This window comes from Phymastichus coffea, unplaced genomic scaffold, assembly GCF_024137745.1.
Source record: "Phymastichus coffea isolate CEN01 unplaced genomic scaffold, Cenicafe_Pcof_1.1 PCOF00099, whole genome shotgun sequence".
Classification (NCBI taxonomy): domain Eukaryota; kingdom Metazoa; phylum Arthropoda; class Insecta; order Hymenoptera; family Eulophidae; genus Phymastichus; species Phymastichus coffea.
Window position 1 is genome coordinate 294,486 of NW_026706910.1, and position 20,214 is coordinate 314,699.

Genomic DNA, 20,214 nt, shown 5'->3' on the forward strand with positions numbered 1-20,214 from the left:
AAGAAAAGTTAAATTTTATATACTTTGTGTTTATTTTTCAATTCAACTTTTTGAAATAATAAATTTGTTTTTTTTTATTCTCATTTCATGGAGAATTATTGAAGAATTATATATTTTTTTGATCCATGAAAGAGTATCTATTACATACACATATTATCATCTAATACGAATTTAACGGATTTAGACAGAATAACCAACTAGGTGTCGTTTGCCAATGCATTCACCTATAAAGAACCAGCACCAAACTTCAATGGCCACCAGTGTATTTAACCAAGCCTCCTTGACTGTAAGATTTTTGTATGCTCCACTTTTGGCACTGTGGATTAGTTTATTAATTCCATTACGAATAGCAGGTATATCTTTTGGTGTTGGTGGAACCAATTCTACCATAGCATATCTCTGAATGATGCGTGCCTGTGGTGTTGCTGCTTTGATGCCATCTAAAAAAGAAAAATATATTTTTCAATAAAGAAAAATATCATACAAAAAATATTTCACTTTTATTCTAAAAAAAATTAAGAACTTCCACAATAAAGCCTATTAGGTTTCTCATGACTTCCACAATTAATTAACTATTATAATTAGTTGATATAAACAAAGAATACTTGAGTAAATCAGTAAATTAATAATGTAGTTGAATCCTGAAATATCATTAATATTGTGAAGTTTTCTTAACATCTAAGAGTTTGAAGCAACCACGAAATTCACAGTAGAGGGAACGACAACTATAACCTTAAATTTGATAATGATTTTTTAAAGTTTAAACTCAAAACGAAGAAGTAGTAGAAACTGATTTTGTTCTTAATTACGATATTAACAGTAGTAACTTTACGCATAGTTTAAAACAAGTGTTAAAGTAATAAATCAATATAATTCATAAATTGTTACATAAGAATATTTATCGACGGAATTCACGTCACTTCTGAAATATATTCCATAACGTGATAAATATATTTATGAAGTTCAAAATATCAGAAAAATACTAACTTTGCACAAGGCCAAGCATAGAGCCAACAAGTTTTGACATTTTATCGCTTTTTGAAGTATCGCAGTTCACTAAAGGTTCTGCTCATGGATTGTATATGGTTCTGCTCTTCCGAAGAAAGTATGGCGGCGAACAGTCCAATTTTTCGTATTCCCCAAAACACGATCACGAATTTCATAGTTCCGTTCTATGTATACTTAATTGAAATTTAAAAAACAAAATTTATTCAGCATCTAACAATAAAAATCAGAGCATCTAACGTAAAATAAAAGTTTTAGAAATAAAGAAAATATTTGAATATGTTGAAGAGATAGATTAAGCTAAATATTTATAAGAAATCGTGAAATTTTAAGATTTTAAGGATTATTATATATGTAAAAATTTCGTGGAGATTATAAGCATATAGAGATTTATTCATCTTCATGTAATAAATGAGTACGCAGTGTATTTTACATTGTAAAAAAGGAAATACATATGTTATTTTGCATAATGAATAAATTGATTTCTCCAGTCTCTTGAAAATAAAATTATAAAATTTGTAACATTCAATTTATAACATGACTAATCCCATGATTTCCTTCTTAATTCAGATTCAAGTATAGACCAATTTGGGGAATTTTTCTCTGTGGACAACCAGTTGAAATCATCAATGCAATTCCAATTATTGATTTTAGGATCCAAACCAGCTAATTTAAAATGATTTACTTGATCTTCATACGTCCAGTTGTAAGGTGCTACATGAATTTTGGTACAGTCTTCTATGATCGATCTACTTGTTACATGTAAATATATTATACAATTGGTAGAAGAATGCAATCTCAGCTGTTGACAAGCAAAAGCAAACTCACAGTCACTACAATCATCCACAAACACAGATGTTGTAACTGGTCCAATTAAAACTTTACACTGCACAAGTCTGACCATGTGTAGAGTATTTGGTGTCCCATATATTTTAACTGTACACTTGGTTAAATCAGAAAGCAACACGTCATTTTTATTAACATTTTCAGCATCTAACACTAATATTTCATCCACTTTGCCTATTAACATGCACGTATTATCGCCATATTTGTTAAAAATCTTACTCATCTGCTTTCCCACACCATTTTTTGTATTGCTTTCAGCAATTTTCAAATCCTTCAAACCATCTGTCACATCACCAGGTGTGTCGGATGACTTCTTGATGACTCTTCTGTTCTTAAATCCAAATTTTTTCCTTGGAATAAGTTTAGCTTCCAACTGGGCAGCATCATTTTCCAAAATTTGCAGAGTTTCTTGAGCTTTTCTAATATCATAGACTTTAAGGAATATTTTTGATTCAAATAAATAATTTTTCAACATTAGTATGTCTTTGTTAGCCTTATCAAATATTTCTGGTAGTGATAAAGCTGAAGCAGCTTCAGTGCTATCAATTAACTCTCTGATAGTTTTGCACGTTGAATAAAAAGCATCATTAAAGTAGCTAGCTTGCTCTGTTTCTACTATCATCTGTTGCTTTTCTTCTTTACGTTTTTCAATGACATTTTTACGCTCTCTATCTCTCTTATTTATACGCTCTGATAGACTTTCTTCGCTCGGTGTATAGGATTCCATTATATTTTCATTTCTGTGAAATGACATCACTAAGGAAACATTTGACACTAATCCTAAAGCTTAAACTACTCACATCTTTTCATTTCTCAAGAATTGTTATCTGTTTAGTTTATGAATTCTTTCTTCAAGGATCATGTTGACAATTACTGAATGAAGATAATCTGTTTTGTTAATATTAATCATAGAAAAAGACTGTATGTAAAGTGGCATTGCCATTAGACTTTATTTTCTTGTTTCCAGACTCTCAAATCTTCGTTCTCCAAGTCATAACATTTATCAAATGTTGTTCCCAAGGTATAAAATCCATTTAATATTGATGGGAAGTTGTTATGCATATAGTACCTGAAATCTGTAAAGAAAATTTAATGTAACAATTGATAATAATATGCAATGCAGGTTAGTTACTGTAAAAAGTTGCATCAGAACTCTTTTTCTTAGAAAATTTAGTCAAACCCGTTTGCTGCTCAAATAAATCACTATTGCTAAAATTTTTAAGTAAAGAAAATATTGAAAAAAAAACGATATCAATTTTCTGTGACTCTAAAATAGATCATGACTCGTTATGATGATCAAACTTTACTCAAAAACAAACGGAGCGTACCAGTAAACACTAGTTGTTTTGCCAGTTTTCCGACGTAATATTGAATAATTCACACTTGAAAAAATAAATTTTAAGGATCCACCGAATGGGCGATGGTGTGTGCAAAATGCAAGTTGGTGAGCGTATAAAAATGGTGTACTCTGATGAGCGAGAGAGAAAGAGAGGGAGTAGAGTAAAACTTAACCTCACCGAGCGATCAACTAATAGACACAGGTCTAAGTTAGCCCTTTACTTATGGGCTTGAAAAATGACTCACCGCGAGAATGATTCATACGATGCCAAACTAGATAACTGGCACCGATGGCTACAACTTCGAACACGATGATACCCTTTATAAAATTGAGAAAAGGTTTTTCTGAACGTGGTCTCTTCACCAGCATATCTATGACTGACAGTAATCTCCTAATATGGAAATCATCAATACTCCCATACACAACGCACTACACTGTATACCCAATTGCAAGGGTGTATGCTTAAATGATTTCCCACGAGGACAATTGCCGCCTGCTGCCGCTCAAGTGTGATGTCTTTTACTCGTTGACCGCAGCTTTTCAAGAACTTGCGCCAGTGGGTCCACACAGTGCGTCTACATAGAGTGTAATTATGTAAGGTCTGAGGGAGAACCTAGGGAATTAAAGACATTTTATCTGGAGTCTTGGTTGTGTACAGAGCTTTTGCAAGTTCTTTTTTGTACGAGATTTCTTTTATTTGTACGAGAACAAAACAAAGCCTGCAAACTTTTTGGAATGAAAAATATAAAATATCGCGGGCATAGTCATAAGATCACTGTTATACCGACAGTCGCCAAACTTTCACTTTCGATATATTTACCGTCGAATATTTTATGAAAATAATAATTGTGTGAATGAACACTTGTTGATATTACAGATTTTAATATCGATTTTTCAATCAAAACAGTTCAAATGTTATTTTTGCGTAGTTCATTCGGACATTCTTAAACAACATGTTTATTATGCGGCATTTATCAGTTTATAATAAGATTCCATTAAACTAAATTTTGCCAACTATCTTGTGTAATTATCCATTCATTAAACTACTATTTGCGTGTTATAACATTTTTTTTCAAATAAAACCTTTATTTTTTAATAAATATAAGATTGGTTTGAAAAAAAAAAAAATTTTAACCGTACTTTTTTTTAATAAAAACCTGCAGTTTTCAATGATTCATAGTAACACTTTCAAAGCTTCAGAGTAAATATTTAACAATCGATTTTGGATTTTGATGGTGATTTCATCAAGATTGTCGAACTTTATAATCGAACTGGGCGTTATAGTGATGAATCCGAGCACTATAACAAATGTTTAATCGATGTTCGGAACGCGTGAAATCAAATTCTCCACTAATTAGTGGTAAAAGCCGCGCTACATACCTCGCTGTATATCACAGCTACCAATTGGTAAATTACAGCATAATTGCCAACATCTTTTGGCATCAATTCGACGGCTCTTTCGCTCTAGCATGGAACATCTAATCGAGTAAGCACAATAGTTAGCTGTATTACACGCAGATATCACGAATTAACAGTAAATGAAGCAATTTATGCATATAAGATAATGCAAACGATATTTTGCAATACCTCGTCACCAATGCGGTTTTCACTTGGTTCCTACAACTTAATGTGTTCTATTATGCAAAGAGATGAATTTGTCAAAGCTGAAACCAGTAAATTAACGTGCGAGTGCTAACTGTTATGACAGGCACGTCGCTTTGGAAATATTACTTTAGCGTCAAACGTTGAGAAATGGCTTTCTTTGTCGACTTTTATTGCGCGTTCTTTTTTTCTTAAACGTAAATACTTGGATACAAAATGACTGTGCAAAATGGTCAATGAAACAATTGTATCAAATCGTTTGTTAATGATCTATTAGAAAAGTTGACGAAACAAAAGAAGAAGAAAGATGCCCTCGGTCCGTGTAAGTTGCTGTTCCAGCAACCAAAATAAATAAGAGCCAATGGATTCTCTCGGAATTTCATACGATCCTCCCGCAACAGTATACGTCTCTAGGTTATAACTTTACTATTAGGCAATCGCGCATTCATAACGAAGCACGCGCTTATTACGTAACACGTTCACAGCGGAATCTGCTTGACGCATCCCATTTTTGTTTTGCCTTATAGGAAAACAATTTTTTTTTTGGTCTGCTCTTGTTTTATCTGTCGAATGGCAAGGTCGCATTCCCGATTTTTTCTGTATAATTTTGCGATTTATAGACGCATTTTTAACTCATTTTGGATAATTTGTATTTATCCGCTGGTATTCATAAGTTTTTTTTATTAAGAAAATGACACGAAGACCTTCAAAACTTATTATAAGTAGTGTTGTATATAGAATTTACCACACTAAATATACAAATACCACGCACGTGTAAGAATATTTCTTCTTCTTCTTTTGCTATTTTTAAATCAGTCAATGCAAATCAATAAATCATACACACACGCGCACACACCGTTGTAGGTCGAGTGTTCTCGTCTAAAAAAGTACTTTATAGAAAAAATGTTTTCTTGCAGTGGCTTTGAAAAAAAAAATCGCTCGATGAACCTTTCTTTCAATTGAGAAAATCCGAAAAAACAATTTTAATTCCAATTCGCGTGTTCTGAATGCCTTTCTCGCATGGAAGTATAAAGCCATTTGTGCACGCGCTGAAAGCGTGATATTAGAGCATCTTAACTTTTCTCAAGGATCCTTTATTCCTTTCCTTTTTTTTCGTGAAAAGTAGGAATATTACATCGAGAAACTTCGACAAGGATTTTGATTTTTTTATTCCAATAAAGACAAAGGATATTCTTCCGCCTTTTGCTCGTCCGCTTCGTTATTTATCATGCAAATTCAAAAGACGCTCGTTACGAAAGGCTCAAAATGAAATTTGTAGCAGTTTTTGCTAGAAGCTACAATCTCTCTCTCATCTTTTATATAAATTTCAGTCCTCTCGAGAGATGACTATATTTATGTAACGCAGCGCATAATTGATAGAAGATGGCTTGTCAGATTACTTAAAAAAAGAAAGAAAGAAAGAAAGAAAAACGTAAGAGTCCGGGAGACGATAAATTTTTATAGGACGCTTTCGCAATTGAGGCGTGACAATCAGGAAAGAAGTTTCTAATAAAAATTTCTCTGCAACAGTTAATGAACTTGATGTAGATAAAAAAAAAACAGGAGAAAAGTAAAAGTAAATTGAAAACTAGCCGTCTATACGTAATAAACAGTTAATAAAATTAATTGACTTCTCTCTTGAACTAGCGATAAGCGCTTAAGCTATTTCGTGCAACTGTTCGTCGAATGAAATTAAAATGCAACAAATACAAAATCGAGGGCAATGCAATTCTGCGGACAAAATAAATCCAAATGCCATTTTATTAAAAGCGTTGGCGTTGCAGCTGAAAGGTTGGGAAAAAGCACACACTGGAGAGATTGGTTTTTTTTTGAGAAAGAAATAGCTGCTTTTATTTGAACAATACCATAACCGTGGTGAGGCGATGCAAAAGAAAGCGTCCATCCGCGCGCCAATCGCACAGCTGCCAGGCAGGCAAATAAACATCTCGCTGAGTTTCACATCAGAAATGAAATTTACTCTTTGTTCTGTTCGGGGTGAGCGAGATTGTATTCAATGGCTTTGACGATGGCTTTGGGTACAGGTGGAGCGACTGGGAGATGGGCACCCTGGGGTTGAAAACCATTCTCGTCGGCGACGTAAGTTAGCTGGATGGGAGTGCCATCGGGAGCGGTGTACGCGAATTGACCTTGAGCGGCGACAGCTGGGCTCTCCTCGCCCTGGATGCGGGGCTCGCCTTGTTCGCTCGCCGAAATCCCATTTTCAGTTTCGAAAGTCCACTGGTAGTGACCGTCTGCCTGGACGTCAGTTGACTGACGGACAATTGCAATCGGAGCTTGCTCGGTGGCCGAAGCTACAGCCGCAAGGGCGAAGAGAGCGATCTGTAAAACCGATATTTTGACACTGCAATTCCTTTGCCTTTTTTCCCTATCACTTATTTAACCTTTCGTCCAGACTTACGAGGAATGTCATGTTGCTGCTCGTATAGTTTTTGTCTAACTGATGACGCTTTTAAAGATGTAGCTGCGTTTTTATATAGCCTGTGGCACTATCACCTGCATATAAGCAGGTACAACTTACTTTTATGCTTCTTTTACGCCTGCAGCATGCGCCTATTACGAGATTAAATTCGATAGTAGTTGCGTTTCAATTTTGAAACGTATATGTTGTTTATATTATTAGGGATCATCAGAAGCGCATCTAAAAATTAAAATAGACGGGTATCGATCTGTCTAAGATTTCAATCAAATTGATTCGATCAAGAAATTTGAATTTCAAATCGAGTGACGATTATTTCCTTGCAACCCACTCTTATTTCAGATTTATCATTTTGCCATTCATATTATTGTTCAACTTATTTAATATTCATATAAAGGGCTGGCAAGCTCGTATAAGTGATTTAAAATAAAATAAAAGTTAGTTGGTAGCAAATTTATTTAATTGTATTATAAACTTGAGTATACTGAAAGACATTATTTAGCCTTTGACCTACTAATTAACGCTTTCGTTTTCGCCGATTTTCGGTTAATGGTAAAGTAAACTATAAACGCAAGAGTGACGAATGTTACGGAATCTCTGAATGAATATTAATTTTATTAGGATAAAGAAAAAAAAAATACAGGCTGTCAAGTACATTTAACATCATCGGTTACTACGAGATGCCCATAAAACTTTGACGTTCGTTGTAAAATCAGCAGCTTCGGAGCCGTCCTATATGGAAGTTCAGAAACAACGAAAACTAGAAATTTCCTACAATAAAAACTTGATAAATTTCACATCTAATTTTCGTAGAATTTAATTTTGAAATGCAGTATCTTTTATTTATTTAATTAGCGCTTGTTTAATCAACATTCAAGATCAAGCAGAATTGCGAAAACTTAATTCTTTCATAATATATTGTCACAACGCACATTTAAATTCAACGGAGCTTCAGTATAGTTTATTTAGGAGAAAGTAAAGTTGCGGCCTTTTCGGCTTTGTAATCATCGCCGTTTCTATATGTACTCTATGCAAAGGTGAGCTAAGGAAAAAATCTTTGAAAAAATTTTTTTTACAGCTAGCAGATATCATCAATTATCATGGACAAATTTTACTATCGATTTATTGTATTGCGTTGCGATCGCTAATTAGTGAATTTATTGCGAGAAATAACTATATTAATAGTAATTTTAATTTTTTTATTTTTCTACAAAAATATTTATATGACATATGTGTATTTCTCAGTGCATCGATCGATGAAATAATAAAACCCAATATTAAAAAAAACTACTTACGTCTCTACAGCTTTATCGAATTGCTATTATTATTCGCAAAATCTAATCTTATCTCAACGAAAAAACAATCATCTTAAACATTGCAGACATCTTGCACAGCATGGGAAAAGAGAAGAAAAAGCGAAATATTCGAATGCAGCTCGGTGTATAACCAATGGCGATCGGAGCTTATGGCGACACGATCGTTCGTATAGTTCATAACTCGAACGCAATGTAGCGTGCAAAGGGAATCAGGCGCATCTGCAATTCGGTAGCGCGCGGCGTGGAGCCATGGCCCGAATGTGGCTCAATGGGCCGCGACGAAACTTATGCTCTCTGCGTTGTGTACTATAGCCGCCAATGCAAGATTCATGAAGAAGTACGCTCAATGAGAGGTAGATGCAAGTATTCCCCAAGGCGCTTTTTTTCCGTCGTTTCGGACGTTATACAACAGACCGACTATAACATATCGATGAAAGGTCTTGACAGAATTTCGGGGACTCATGCGCGTCGGGGCGGGGACCTAACTAGACAAGAAACTCGTTCTCAAAATATCTTTACGTCATTATATCCGCGAAAGTGGGATTTTCGGTATAAATTCATTCGCGAGCGACGATCAAATCACAATCTTCTCGGTGATCATCTCCTAGTGATTTGCTTGTTGTCCAACGAAAACACAATCCAAAAAACGCCAAAATGAAATACTTCGTAAGTCTACTTGATCTCTTTACTCTTTCAATTTCAATACTCATACTTTCAATCAGCACTTCAATTTTTTATTTATCTTTCTTTCCTTGACTAATTATCTGTATCGTTATCTCACTATTATGACAACCATTTGTTAGTTAAACAAGCGAAAGAAAAAATTAGAACTCTAATTAATATCGTTATGATCTTTGGAAAGATTGCACGTTATTTTCGCTCTAACATAATCCATGAATCTTTTTTTTATTATAGATAGTTGAGTATAATAGAGCGTTAATCATTGTACGTTAGTCTTTATTCTATTTTTTAATTTTGTGAAACCGGTATATAAAAAACAATCTTGAACAATTTGCTTTCTTCTAGATTGCCGTTGTTGCCCTCGCCGCTTTGGTAGCTGCCAAGCCACAGGCTCCCCAGGAGCCCATTGCCATCCTCCGCCAAGCTGCTGACGTGGGACCCGAACAATACCAATACAGCTACGAAACCGCCAATGGAATCTCCGCAGAAGAGTTCGGTTCGCTGAAGGCTGCCCAGAACGAGGAAGGCGCTGCCATTGCCGCTCAAGGCCAATACACCTACACCGACGACCAGGGAAACAAATTCCAAGTACAGTATGTCGCTGACGAGAACGGATTCCAGCCCCAGGGTGCCCACCTCCCAGTCGCCCCACCAGTACCAGAGGCCATCGCAAGAGCTCTCGAATACATCGCAGCTCACCCACAGCCCGAGAAACATTAAGATGTGAAACGTCTTGTGATATACATGAAGCTCCCCGTTCTAAATTGATGTTACCTGTGATGAGATTTTCTGTGAAAATTTCCAGGCTTCATTCGTCTCAAATTAAATCTTGCTTTTCGCTAATGATTACATTGTATTGGCTTTTTTTATATTTTTACATAAAGACTCCAAAGATATGATTTTCAAATGAAATACTGCTGTTGTTGTTTTTAATTTTTATCCTAGCTCCGCCAATCTGCACCAGTTATCAAATCAAAATATTTATTTAAATCTTTGTTAAAGAACTAATAAAAACATTTTAGAATGATTTCAAAATATAGGCTTCTAGACAATAAAAACTATTCTTCTGGTAAAAATCAAAACAATAATTTATTATATTGCAATTTTTTAAAGATTTACATTGAAATTAAAGTTAGCGTTAAAGGTAAAAATATATTTAGTTTGGTCAAGTACGTTGCACATACGTTAATAGTTGCAAGAATTTATAGTATTGCGTTAAATTTTAGAATATCTCATAAATTTCGATGCTAATCTGTAGAGTTCACTGTTTGAATTTAAAAAACATCTGTACCTGAGTAATTATATTTTATTGATGTCGCATCAATTACCTTGAGATAAGTTGTTCTCGAGATAAGTTTCACTTGAATGAATGTGGAGAATAATTATAAAATAATTTTTAATTTTTAAAATGTTATCGGCTCGACTTGAAGCGATGGACATTTTCTCGTACTTTTATTCAGTGGACAAGAATTTCTTAATAAAAGATAAGAAAACTACTTTATTTTCAGAAAACCTTCGATAAAAAGTGCACGAATAAAATTCTCAAATATGCTACATTGATTTATTAATGCACTAAACGTTTTTTAAAATCTCAAGGCTTTCTTAAACAAATTTTAACTAACAATAGAGTGGAACATCGTAGTACTTTCAAAACATCTTTTTGCTCTGTACACGTCTCCGTTTATTTCTGAGGGGTTAAAAGAATAATTTCCAAAAATTTCTTCAGTTTTGAAAAGAACAAACTTCTTTATTTTTAATTTATTTTAGTTTTATGCATTCTTGAAATTATAATTCGGAGAAACTAGTAAAAAAGTTAGTCTACTGATATAATACAGCTTTAATAAACGCAAATAAATACTGATACTCTCTGTTGGCATACCTAAATAATTGCTACTGAATTAATTAATTCATCTTATCTCGTAAAAAGAACTTCAAAATATTTGAAAACAATTTGGTTAATTACACATCACCGAACACCGAAATCTCAATGTCACATTATTATCAAGCTGTTGCTGTAGTAGTGAATGTTCAGTCATATTAGAGAAGACCAGTGGCTACATCAAAATCAAAAATTCAACTCTAGGGTCAAAGTCAAAGGTTCAACGTATTGATACAACAGTTTCAAAATGAAACGTAGAATCGTAGTCTCAGCCACCAGTGTTTACGGAAAATCTAATAATCCGAAGAGTGAGAATTTCAATATAATGCACCAGATGCTACTCTTATCAAATTTATACTCACGCCATCAATGAGAATTGGTCCGAGTTCGTGCTAGTAGTTTATTTTCCTCGGGTTATATCCTCAGTGTGCTTCCACGTATACTCCGAAACGATCCATTCACGTTTTATTAGTTGGGATATCTTCTTTTATAAAATAAATTATCACATTTTTTATACGCCACATCAATTATTAAAATAATAATCAGATTAAAATAAAAATCAAAAGATACTATTCATTAAAAACATGAGTGTTTATTTGAACTTGAAATTCTCTTTACATTACAAAAAATGTTCAAATTGCTCTTATCGATTTACAAACAAGCGCACTTGTCATGTACATTTATACATCTTAAACTACGTCGCAATCGCCATTTCAATGCGTTTTCGTGATATCTCAAAACCACTTTGATATAAAAAAAATCAAAATCCGCGTTTGCGTTTGATGAGATAAGAAGGATATAAGAAGAGAGAGAGAGAGGGAGAGAGAGAGAGAGAGCGAGAGGAAAGAACCAATAAATTTCATGTATTGCGGATTATATGAAACATTAAAGAGATTTCTATGGACTTTTGCCGTAAAATTTGAGAAAGTTGATTTTATATAACGATGTATGAGGGTTTTGGTTATGTACAGTGTACACACAAGTACATACAAGATCGGTGCGCGGAAAAAATGCCACGTTTACAATCGATCGACACGATCCAACATTTATATTTGGAAAAGCTTTCGATGTACAATTTCCAAAAATCTATGGCATTAGGTCAATTTTATTTTATAGCGCTTATTATTTTACTATAAAAACTGACTTTCTGTACAATGTATATAAGGCTATTAAAACTTGCTACTTAAAAATTAGCGTGACAGAATTATGATATTACTAATGATACAACTGAAAACGTAAAAAAATAACGTGGGGACAATTAACAATTCTTGCGATGCAATTATATATCCGAGATAGAGATCAAACCCAACCAACCACGATATATATATATATATATATATATATATATATATATATATAATGACAAACAAGATAAAACTCTTTCAACAATGCAGGCTTATTTTGCTGTTGCCGCTGTTGTTCGCGCACGAGTATGTAATACATATCAAGAATATCATCTGTATAACTTTATACAACGTCGATAAAAAACTTTCGGCTACGTATTATACAAGACAATGTCGCGTCGCTCTCTGTCCGCGTGATGTGTGCTTTTTTTTTATTTACAACATTCGTCAGCGTGTCATCAGTCATATTGCGCCAGTCGTCCACCACACGCTCAAGTGCAGAGAGAGCGATGGTTACTTTTGTTAGTTCGGCAGTGAGCAATTGAATGCAAATTGGTCCGTTTGGCGCTGCTGCTGCTACTACTACTACTACTACTACTAGAGGCAAGACGATGACTCATTGTTAAGTCTCAACGGAGGAGGTACACCCGTTGGTGCCTCCTCCAATATGGGTCAGAGGGTGGTGGTGCGCGATATTGGCGGTGGTGGTGGTGGTGGTGGCGGTGGTGGTGGCGCCGGTGATATCACCACGTCCGGCTCACCCGCGAGCTCGCAGTCTAACCTCCACATTACGCTTTCAGAATGGTCACCTCCTATTGACATTCACCAGGGACATATCAGATTTTATCGTTTTCTTTATCACATCTTTACGTGTACTAAATTTAAGGGTCTAATCCAATTTCAACAAATTTTCTTTTTTGAAAATATATTATCCTATAAATTGTTTGCCACTGTTTGGGAATTCCTTACTTTTCTGAAAGTCATTATTATTTTTAACCTATCTGTAAAATACGTTCAACACAAATTTGGACTGAAAATTAAAGATTGGCCGTTATAAAAACATTTTGACTTATGCCAAACGTTATATACTCGTATTATTAATCATGTGACGAGAAGAAGAAAATTAGCCATCAGCTGTAATCAGCTCAGTCCACATTAAACGGGTAATTTGAAGATGGCTGACTAGGCGGGTAGATACCTTGAGCCAAGGCGATGCCGGAAGAGACTCGTCTCAGTTTCGTCGACGCTGTCTGGCGTTTGTGCGAATGAGCGAGAGTGTGGAATGAGTGCGAGTGATGTCGGCAATGCATGTGATGCTGGGATCGAATGTGCGCGTTGCTGCAACTGCTGCTGTTGCTGCTGCTGTTGCTGTTGTTGCTGCTGCAGCTCGCTTGTTGTTGCTGCTGCTGTTGCTGCTGCTGCTGCTGCTGATGCTGCTGGCAAGTCTGCGGCCGATGCTAGGTAATGTTCCCGTCTACCACACCCAGCACTCCGCTCCCCAAGCTGCACTCGTCTAGTGTCACTCGCTCGTAGCTCAATGATTTCTTCATCTCCGTCATCGCCACCGCACCAACCTCCTGCTGCAAGCAGAGTTTTTCACCCCGACGCGCACACGCGGAGGCGACTTTCAGTATACTGGCTGCTCTCATTCCCCCCTCCCGGCGGATTTATACATATCGGAGGATTTCACGGGTACGTGCGGATGCTGATTGGCAGAGAGCTAAATCAAAGATTGTTTTTTTCTTGCATATGGCCTAATATTCGATCAGACTTAAAGCGGGATTTTAGTCCGACTGGTATCGAATTGATATCGGTTCGATTTTTTAAATTCGAAATTTAATACACTTGATGGGATCAGGCAGCTGAAAAAATTGCCGGTATCTAATCGACTGTCATTGCTCCGCAACAATCATAGCTTTTCTCCTGCCTCGCCAACGTTCGAGAACGATTAAACTGAAAAGGTGAAACGCGCGCGCGCGCGCGCGCTTTACTCGTCAATGATCCTCATTAATTCAATAGAATTGGCAACCTCATCGGCCTGGAAATCAGCTTGCTCAGCGCGCGCTGCAACGCCCGGCAAAAATTAACTCATATCCGAAGTGCAATTCCATTCTGCGAGATTTAGCGGTGCGCGCGACCGCGCATGCGATGATTTTTCATTCGCTCCTAGAAAATCGCGCGAGCGTTCATTAGGATATAGGTGGCGCAAGGAGAGAGCAACCGAAAACATTCAAAGAGACAGATATACTAGCGGTATGTGTGGTGTTAATTTACGAGGCTATCAAAAGCTCATCGGCAGTGAGAGAGAGAAAGAACCCATGCAATTAATTACACTACATGTACGCATGCAGAGAGAAAGAGAGACGGCGTTGAAAGCATGCGCAATCAGTCTGCCTTTGGTTATGTACACGCCACAATTTTTTTTTTTCGTCGTCGTCGTCGTCGTCGCTTTTGAAAAAGAAACTCGCTGCGAATGAATAGCCTTGGTTAATTGCTCGCCGGAAAGTTGGTCACCGCTTATGCGATGACTATCTCCGCGGTAGTAGTAGTCGCTTCCAAGGTGAGTGTGCCAATTACCATCCTATAGCTACCCTGCCCACCGGCTCATTACCTTTACTAATGTCGCTCGTGAGCTTCTCTTCCGCCCATACACACATAACGGCATAAAGGTTTTTTTGGATTGCAGTGCACCCAGAAATAAGACGTAATTGCCTTAGCTTCCCGATGCGACTCCACCCGCGATAGGAGGCGGTACTCTCCGTTTTCCGATTTCTTTTCGACGATTGTTTCCACGATGACTACTGCTTTTTTGAGAGGGTGAGTCAAGATTGTGCTCTGGTGAGTCAGGAAAGTGGGCTGCTTTCACTGTGCACTGAGTGGAGCGGAAACGCGGAGTTCGTTCTTTTGTCCTTTCGAGAAATTTACCAGCCTTATTTTTTCCTTCCATGAATCGAGGCTCATTTCGGTTGACAATGTTTCGTTAAAATTGTTCATTATAAGTTGGAAGCTCGGCTGAGCGTTAATTTACTGGATTTTTTTGTGATACACGACGTGTAACGAGCTCCGCAGATATTTAATATGTTTATTTCATTTGATTTGTAGTACAAACGGATTGAAGGTAAACATGCCCGATGGATTTCCAATATTAAAATAGCGTATTTTTTTGATGAGCGATTACCTCGAGATTAATTAATTAACTATTATTAACATTCCATAAGGGAACTGCACGAAATACAAATTCTGCGTCGAGTTCTGCTAGAATTAACATTTAAAATGTAGGTAATTAATTTGAATGTAGCAACGGCGTGTAGCATTTTACGTTTATTAGAATGAATATAATTATTCAATTCGCGAAATTATATATGAATCGGAACATTATACTGTCTTCAATTTATCATGGATTTATCATAACTCATAACAAAGTTAATAAGATCGTTACGAGAAATTCAAATTTAAAAAATTGCGAGATCCTATTCATTTACAATAAACCACTTGATATTCGTCAAACGCTCCGTCGTCAGCGAAATCGGACGTCTTCTTTAAATTTCACATTTAGCATCGCATTGCCTTATTGAAGTCAAAAACAAAAAGAATAAAAAGAGCCCTCGCTGTACATCCACTCGATATTTCGAAACCATTTGTCCCCGAAAACACGATGAATAATGCACATTGTCCTGACGCAGCCGTATCAGCCCCGGCATGAAACTCGCGGTGTACAATCAAACTTTTACGAAAGCGCCACTCGAAAGCTTAATACGCAGCACTACGCAAATAAGACTTATTTGCGTAGTAGCGGCGAAAAAAAGGGAGTTCTCTTTATGGAGGCTTTATTAAAGGAGCCGCCAAAGAAGAAGGTTAAGGAAAAAGGAGAGCTTCCGACTTTATTTCCTGGCAAAGGAGGTGCACGCGGCCGCAATAGCCGCGAGGATCTCTTCGAGAGGCTGGATTCCTTCCTCGCGCCAATAGGCCGTTCTTTTTTCTTTTTCTCGGTCCTATAGGTATAGCCGCGGCGGAAAGGAAAGGAGATAAGAGCGTGTAAGTGTGCCTACAGGTATTCTCGAGTGAGCTGTTCTAAAGGGCGTGCTTTTTGGGGAAGAAGACGCGCTGAGATTAAACTGAAAGAATATATGTACATTTCCTTTTTTTCTGGCACAAAATAATTTCACGTCGCGTGATTGCAGTTTCAATTGAACAAATCTGTTCCAATTCTTTTTTGTAAAAGCAGCTTCCCGTGAAAAAATTGATTGCAAAAACTACTGCAGCTTTTGGACTTAGCCGAATACAACAACGTGGCTTATTGATTTAATGAAGCGCAACGAACGTCATCTACTTTATCGTCATGAAAAATTCTTTATTGCCAAGCTTTATTACGCCGGTGGAAATCGGGAAATTTTTTCTCTTAAATTTTTATCGATTCTCAGGAATAATTAAAGCAGCTGTTCAAGATTTTCTTTAAAAAAAAATTAGTCGTCATAAATCGCTTTAAAATTGAACTTCTACGAAGTTCGCTCGGTTGTAGCTCAGTCGACATTGTGCATCTGAGTGGCCTAGCTAGAGAAACGTGACATGTGAAGCGTGAACGTACAATGTCTCTACGGTACACAAGCCTACGAGAGGATCGCGCTGCGGCTGGCGGTAACTGGCTAACACGAGACTTACACCATTTAGCCAAGGAATGTCGATGCTTGGCACGTAAGTGGTCTCTTCGTGCGCTGGTTGATGGTGTTGCTGTTGGTGTTGCAGCAACTCCCTGGCGCGTCGCTCACGGCTGGTCTCGCGGCGCTGCGATGGATCCCTGTACCGGACGCTTCGCCGCATCGACGAGCGCGAGCTGCAGCGGCTGCAAGCGATCGCCCCAGCCGACGAGCTCGACCCGGCGTTGCGGAGCTTGCGCTGGCGTGAGCCACACTGGATTGCGAAACGCAACTCCGAGGCCATCTCCGCGCACAACGACTTCGCACAGTAGCATCAATTATAGAAGATGCCGAGGCTCGCTAATTGGCAAGCTTTGGCAAGCTCAGCACATGGGCGTCGCTGGCCGAGCTTGCGGCTGCCGCTGCTAGGCAACTTTATCGGAGATTTTGACGAGGGTTGGGTTGGGCGCGGGAGGCTTACTTTGCCGATTCGCGAGTGTTTGGCTACGAAGTACGTGTGCGTGTGCCAAGGCCATTGGAGATCTGTTACTGACGCACGAACAAGCGGTTCGGACACTTTTTGAATTTGCCATCTTGTTGGAAGTTGCGCTACTACGAGCTGTCGCTCTACCTTGTAACTCAATGGAAAGCAATTAAACATGGGATTCAGAAGGTAACTCCATTATATTTTCCCGACAAGTCCTGAGTTGCAATCACTTTGCATTTTGGCATACGGCTTAAGTGACGGTAATTGAAAAATTGAATTATATTAAATCAAATTGATAATAAAAAAAGCGCTTAATGTCAAGCTTTTACTAGTAAATATGATGAAGCTTTAGGAGCAGAGTCATTTCAACTTAAAGTATTTTAAAATTTAATCAAAGATCGGATTTTACTTTATGGAGTAACCGATCGGATTAAAAAAATTATTCATGCGTATTGGAAAAGGAGAATACGTTAGAGATATGTAATATCAGACGTAATTTCTAATCTAGCTAAAACGACGCGATTTGTACAGACGCATTTGAAGTTCCGATGGTTATTTTAGATTCTTTTTTAATTGTGCCAGTTACCTTTCAATGATTTTAATCGCAGTACATCTAGGAATATTTAAAGAAACGTTTACCATCAAAGTGTCAATGAGAGCGCACTTCCAATAAGAAAAACGTATCGCTAAAAATGCATGCAAGGCTTAATGCAAACATCGTTTCCAGTTAGTTCAAGCGTCAATTTCCGAATGAAATGATGAAACATTGAAAGCTCGAAACCGTTGGTCGAATCCCGGCAATCTCAGCACTCTTACCATCGAAGGTACAGAGTGCATAAATTCTATTTGCGGCGTTATTCTATTTCAGTTGGAAGGTTGCAGTGTAGCAGCAGCCGCAATTCGAGATTTCCTCTCGAGTACCCGGAGAGCACATACTCATATACTCCCGCAAAGAGGAGACTACACACGCGCATACACGTACATACACGCGATGCATAGGAGAAAACCAAGATACCAGCAAATTTCATCTTTGTCCTATTCTAGAGGACCATCGCGAAACTAGCCGACCTATACATTTTCTTCTCGAGTTTCGAGGGAGAACTTCCGTCTCATCTGTTCTGGGTATTCAATGCGCATTATGTGTTTAAGGCTTTGCCCGCTCATGTGGAAAAATACGCGTCTGCGTGTGTATTCTCTGTATGTATGTGTATGTTTGGCTTTACAAATGTGATGTACATACGACAATGTATATATATATATATATATTTTTATATAAATTTAAGCATGCAATGTGTTTATATACGCATCGCACACATCACACGAGATAAACACGTCAGTACATACTTAGATTGAGCTCAGAGAATAAGATGTGTAGCTGAGTTTTGCGGAATTGCTGTACTTCGACGTTTCTGGATAAAAATTCGATATTTCTTTTTATCGATCCATCGAACTCTCATCAACTTACTTTTTTATTTTATTTTATATCAACGCGAGTAAGAATAATCAATGCTGTTGATATACTACTTCGGAAACAGTAGAAACATTGCGAATAATCAATAAATAAGCAATGCGTTTTTATTCGCCTAAAACTCGATCGCGTATTCGCAGAAAAGCTGTCTTTCTCGAAACCAATTTTCCGAAAAAAAAATAACTGTTTCGATTCGCGCGACACGCGGAGGCATCGGCAGTCAGAAGCGGCGCAGCAATTTTCGCAGACACATAGCAATACATGGCGAAATAGTAAGTTTTTTTCGTCACTTCGCGAAAAGAGAAAGACAATTCTGGAAAAATCAGCCGTCGTAGAAACGTATGTGTGAGCGTGTGTAGTGTAGTAGAGAAAGGCAGCAAAGCGAAAAACTCGGCGCGTCGAGAATAGCTGTTTGAGGATAGCTTACCCGATCCGATTGGGCGTTCTTCTTTGAGTTCCAGCAGAATTCTAGAATGGCTACCAGAATCGCCAGGGCCAGGCCGCACAGCAGTACCACGAACACTCCACCTGTGTCGGAGAGAAACACACACAGGCACACGCGCAAAAATACCATGTGAACATTTCGTCGCGAGAGCCAGCAAGTTTGACATATTGGAAATCATTCCGCTTGACGTTGTTAGATGGATAAAACAGCACATTTTTGTAATGAAATTTAAGAATACTTGTTGTTCAAAATTTAAGTTCCGCGATGGAATGGCTTTTAGAAATGATTTCAAAACGGAGAACTCCAAGCCATCTCCCTTGCGCTTCACAATTCACAAGATAACAATCGAATATTTTCTCAGGATATGAGATGACGAAGGAACTTGAACTTCCGGGGGCGACGCGTAGGAGAGAGTGAAAAAGAGAGACAGCTTCGCCTCGGCTTTTTCCATGTAATTAACAGATACGACGATGGGAGCGACAGAAAAGAAGCTTTAATTACGAAATTGCGTTGAAAAGAACGGTGGAGGGGGGGATCCGTTTTCATTCGTTAATGAAACGAAGGCAATGGGCAGAAAGGAAGAAGAAAAAAAAAAAAATTGGAAATGCGAAGACAGACGGGAAATCGTGCGCGCAATATCCAACGACGAGAGTCGCAAGTTTCTTCTTCCTCGAGGCGCTCCTCTCATTCAGCCTTCGCGTCGCTATATTTTTCTCTCCCTTCGAGCGAAAGCGACTTCTCTCTCTCTTTTTTCCTCTTCTTGTTTATTTCCATTCGTACCTTCGAGCCGTTTTCTTTAGCGAGTATTTATGAAGAGCGAGAAAGAGAGAGAGAAAGTCTACGATAAGTATCAACCGAACTCCGAGCGCTGAGGAGAAAAATCGACATTTATTTCGGTCGTCACATTTAGGCTGTCAGAGCTACGAGTGTAATACGTGGAACAATTTTTAA

At 37.5% G+C, this 20,214-nt stretch overlaps 5 protein-coding genes across 7 annotated transcripts in view; 1 reads left to right on the top strand and 4 right to left on the bottom strand.

Annotated features, from left to right (window-relative positions):
- Positions 1-30: 30 nt before the first annotated feature.
- LOC131670014 (ATP synthase subunit g, mitochondrial) lies at positions 31-1,138 on the bottom strand. The gene is made up of 2 exons (XM_058945302.1): positions 988-1,138; positions 31-440 (listed from the first exon to the last, which is right to left on the bottom strand). The coding sequence occupies exons 1-2, from the start codon at positions 1,025-1,027 to the stop codon at positions 181-183; spliced, it is 300 nt and encodes a 99-aa protein (XP_058801285.1). The 5' UTR covers positions 1,028-1,138; the 3' UTR covers positions 31-180.
- Positions 1,139-1,386: 248 nt separating this feature from the next.
- LOC131670032 (tubulin-specific chaperone C) lies at positions 1,387-3,740 on the bottom strand. Of its 2 annotated transcripts, none has more exons than XM_058945336.1 (2): positions 3,436-3,740; positions 1,387-2,927 (listed from the first exon to the last, which is right to left on the bottom strand). In XM_058945336.1, exon 2 carries the CDS (start codon positions 2,603-2,605, stop codon positions 1,547-1,549), a length of 1,059 nt encoding a protein of 352 aa, XP_058801319.1. In that variant the 5' UTR covers positions 2,606-2,927; positions 3,436-3,740; the 3' UTR covers positions 1,387-1,546. The 2 variants fall into 2 exon arrangements, with proteins under 2 accessions (XP_058801319.1, XP_058801320.1); XM_058945337.1 differs by lacking the exon at positions 3,436-3,740 and adding an exon at positions 3,180-3,312.
- Positions 3,741-6,651: 2,911 nt separating this feature from the next.
- Positions 6,652-7,233, bottom strand: LOC131669986 (endocuticle structural glycoprotein SgAbd-1-like). The gene is made up of 2 exons (XM_058945239.1): positions 7,212-7,233; positions 6,652-7,132 (listed from the first exon to the last, which is right to left on the bottom strand). The coding sequence occupies exons 1-2, from the start codon at positions 7,221-7,223 to the stop codon at positions 6,767-6,769; spliced, it is 378 nt and encodes a 125-aa protein (XP_058801222.1). The 5' UTR covers positions 7,224-7,233; the 3' UTR covers positions 6,652-6,766.
- Positions 7,234-9,199: 1,966 nt separating this feature from the next.
- On the top strand, positions 9,200-9,946 carry LOC131670089 (larval cuticle protein 65Ag1-like). Its single transcript, XM_058945449.1, has 2 exons — positions 9,200-9,211; positions 9,572-9,946. The coding sequence occupies exons 1-2, from the start codon at positions 9,200-9,202 to the stop codon at positions 9,944-9,946; spliced, it is 387 nt and encodes a 128-aa protein (XP_058801432.1).
- Positions 9,947-12,902: 2,956 nt separating this feature from the next.
- The window catches only part of LOC131670042 (glutamate receptor ionotropic, kainate 2-like), a 70,394-nt gene continuing 63,082 nt past the window's right edge, over positions 12,903-20,214 (bottom strand). For both annotated transcript variants that reach the window (XM_058945354.1, XM_058945353.1), the window contains 4 exons: positions 19,246-19,346; positions 16,891-17,182; positions 13,428-13,809; positions 12,903-13,041 (listed from right to left, as the gene is read on the bottom strand). In XM_058945354.1, coding sequence (XP_058801337.1) covers positions 13,035-13,041; positions 13,428-13,809; positions 16,891-17,182; positions 19,246-19,346 — 782 coding nt within the window. In that variant the 3' untranslated portion in view covers positions 12,903-13,034. The remainder of the gene's footprint in view (positions 13,042-13,427; positions 13,810-16,890; positions 17,183-19,245; positions 19,347-20,214) is intronic.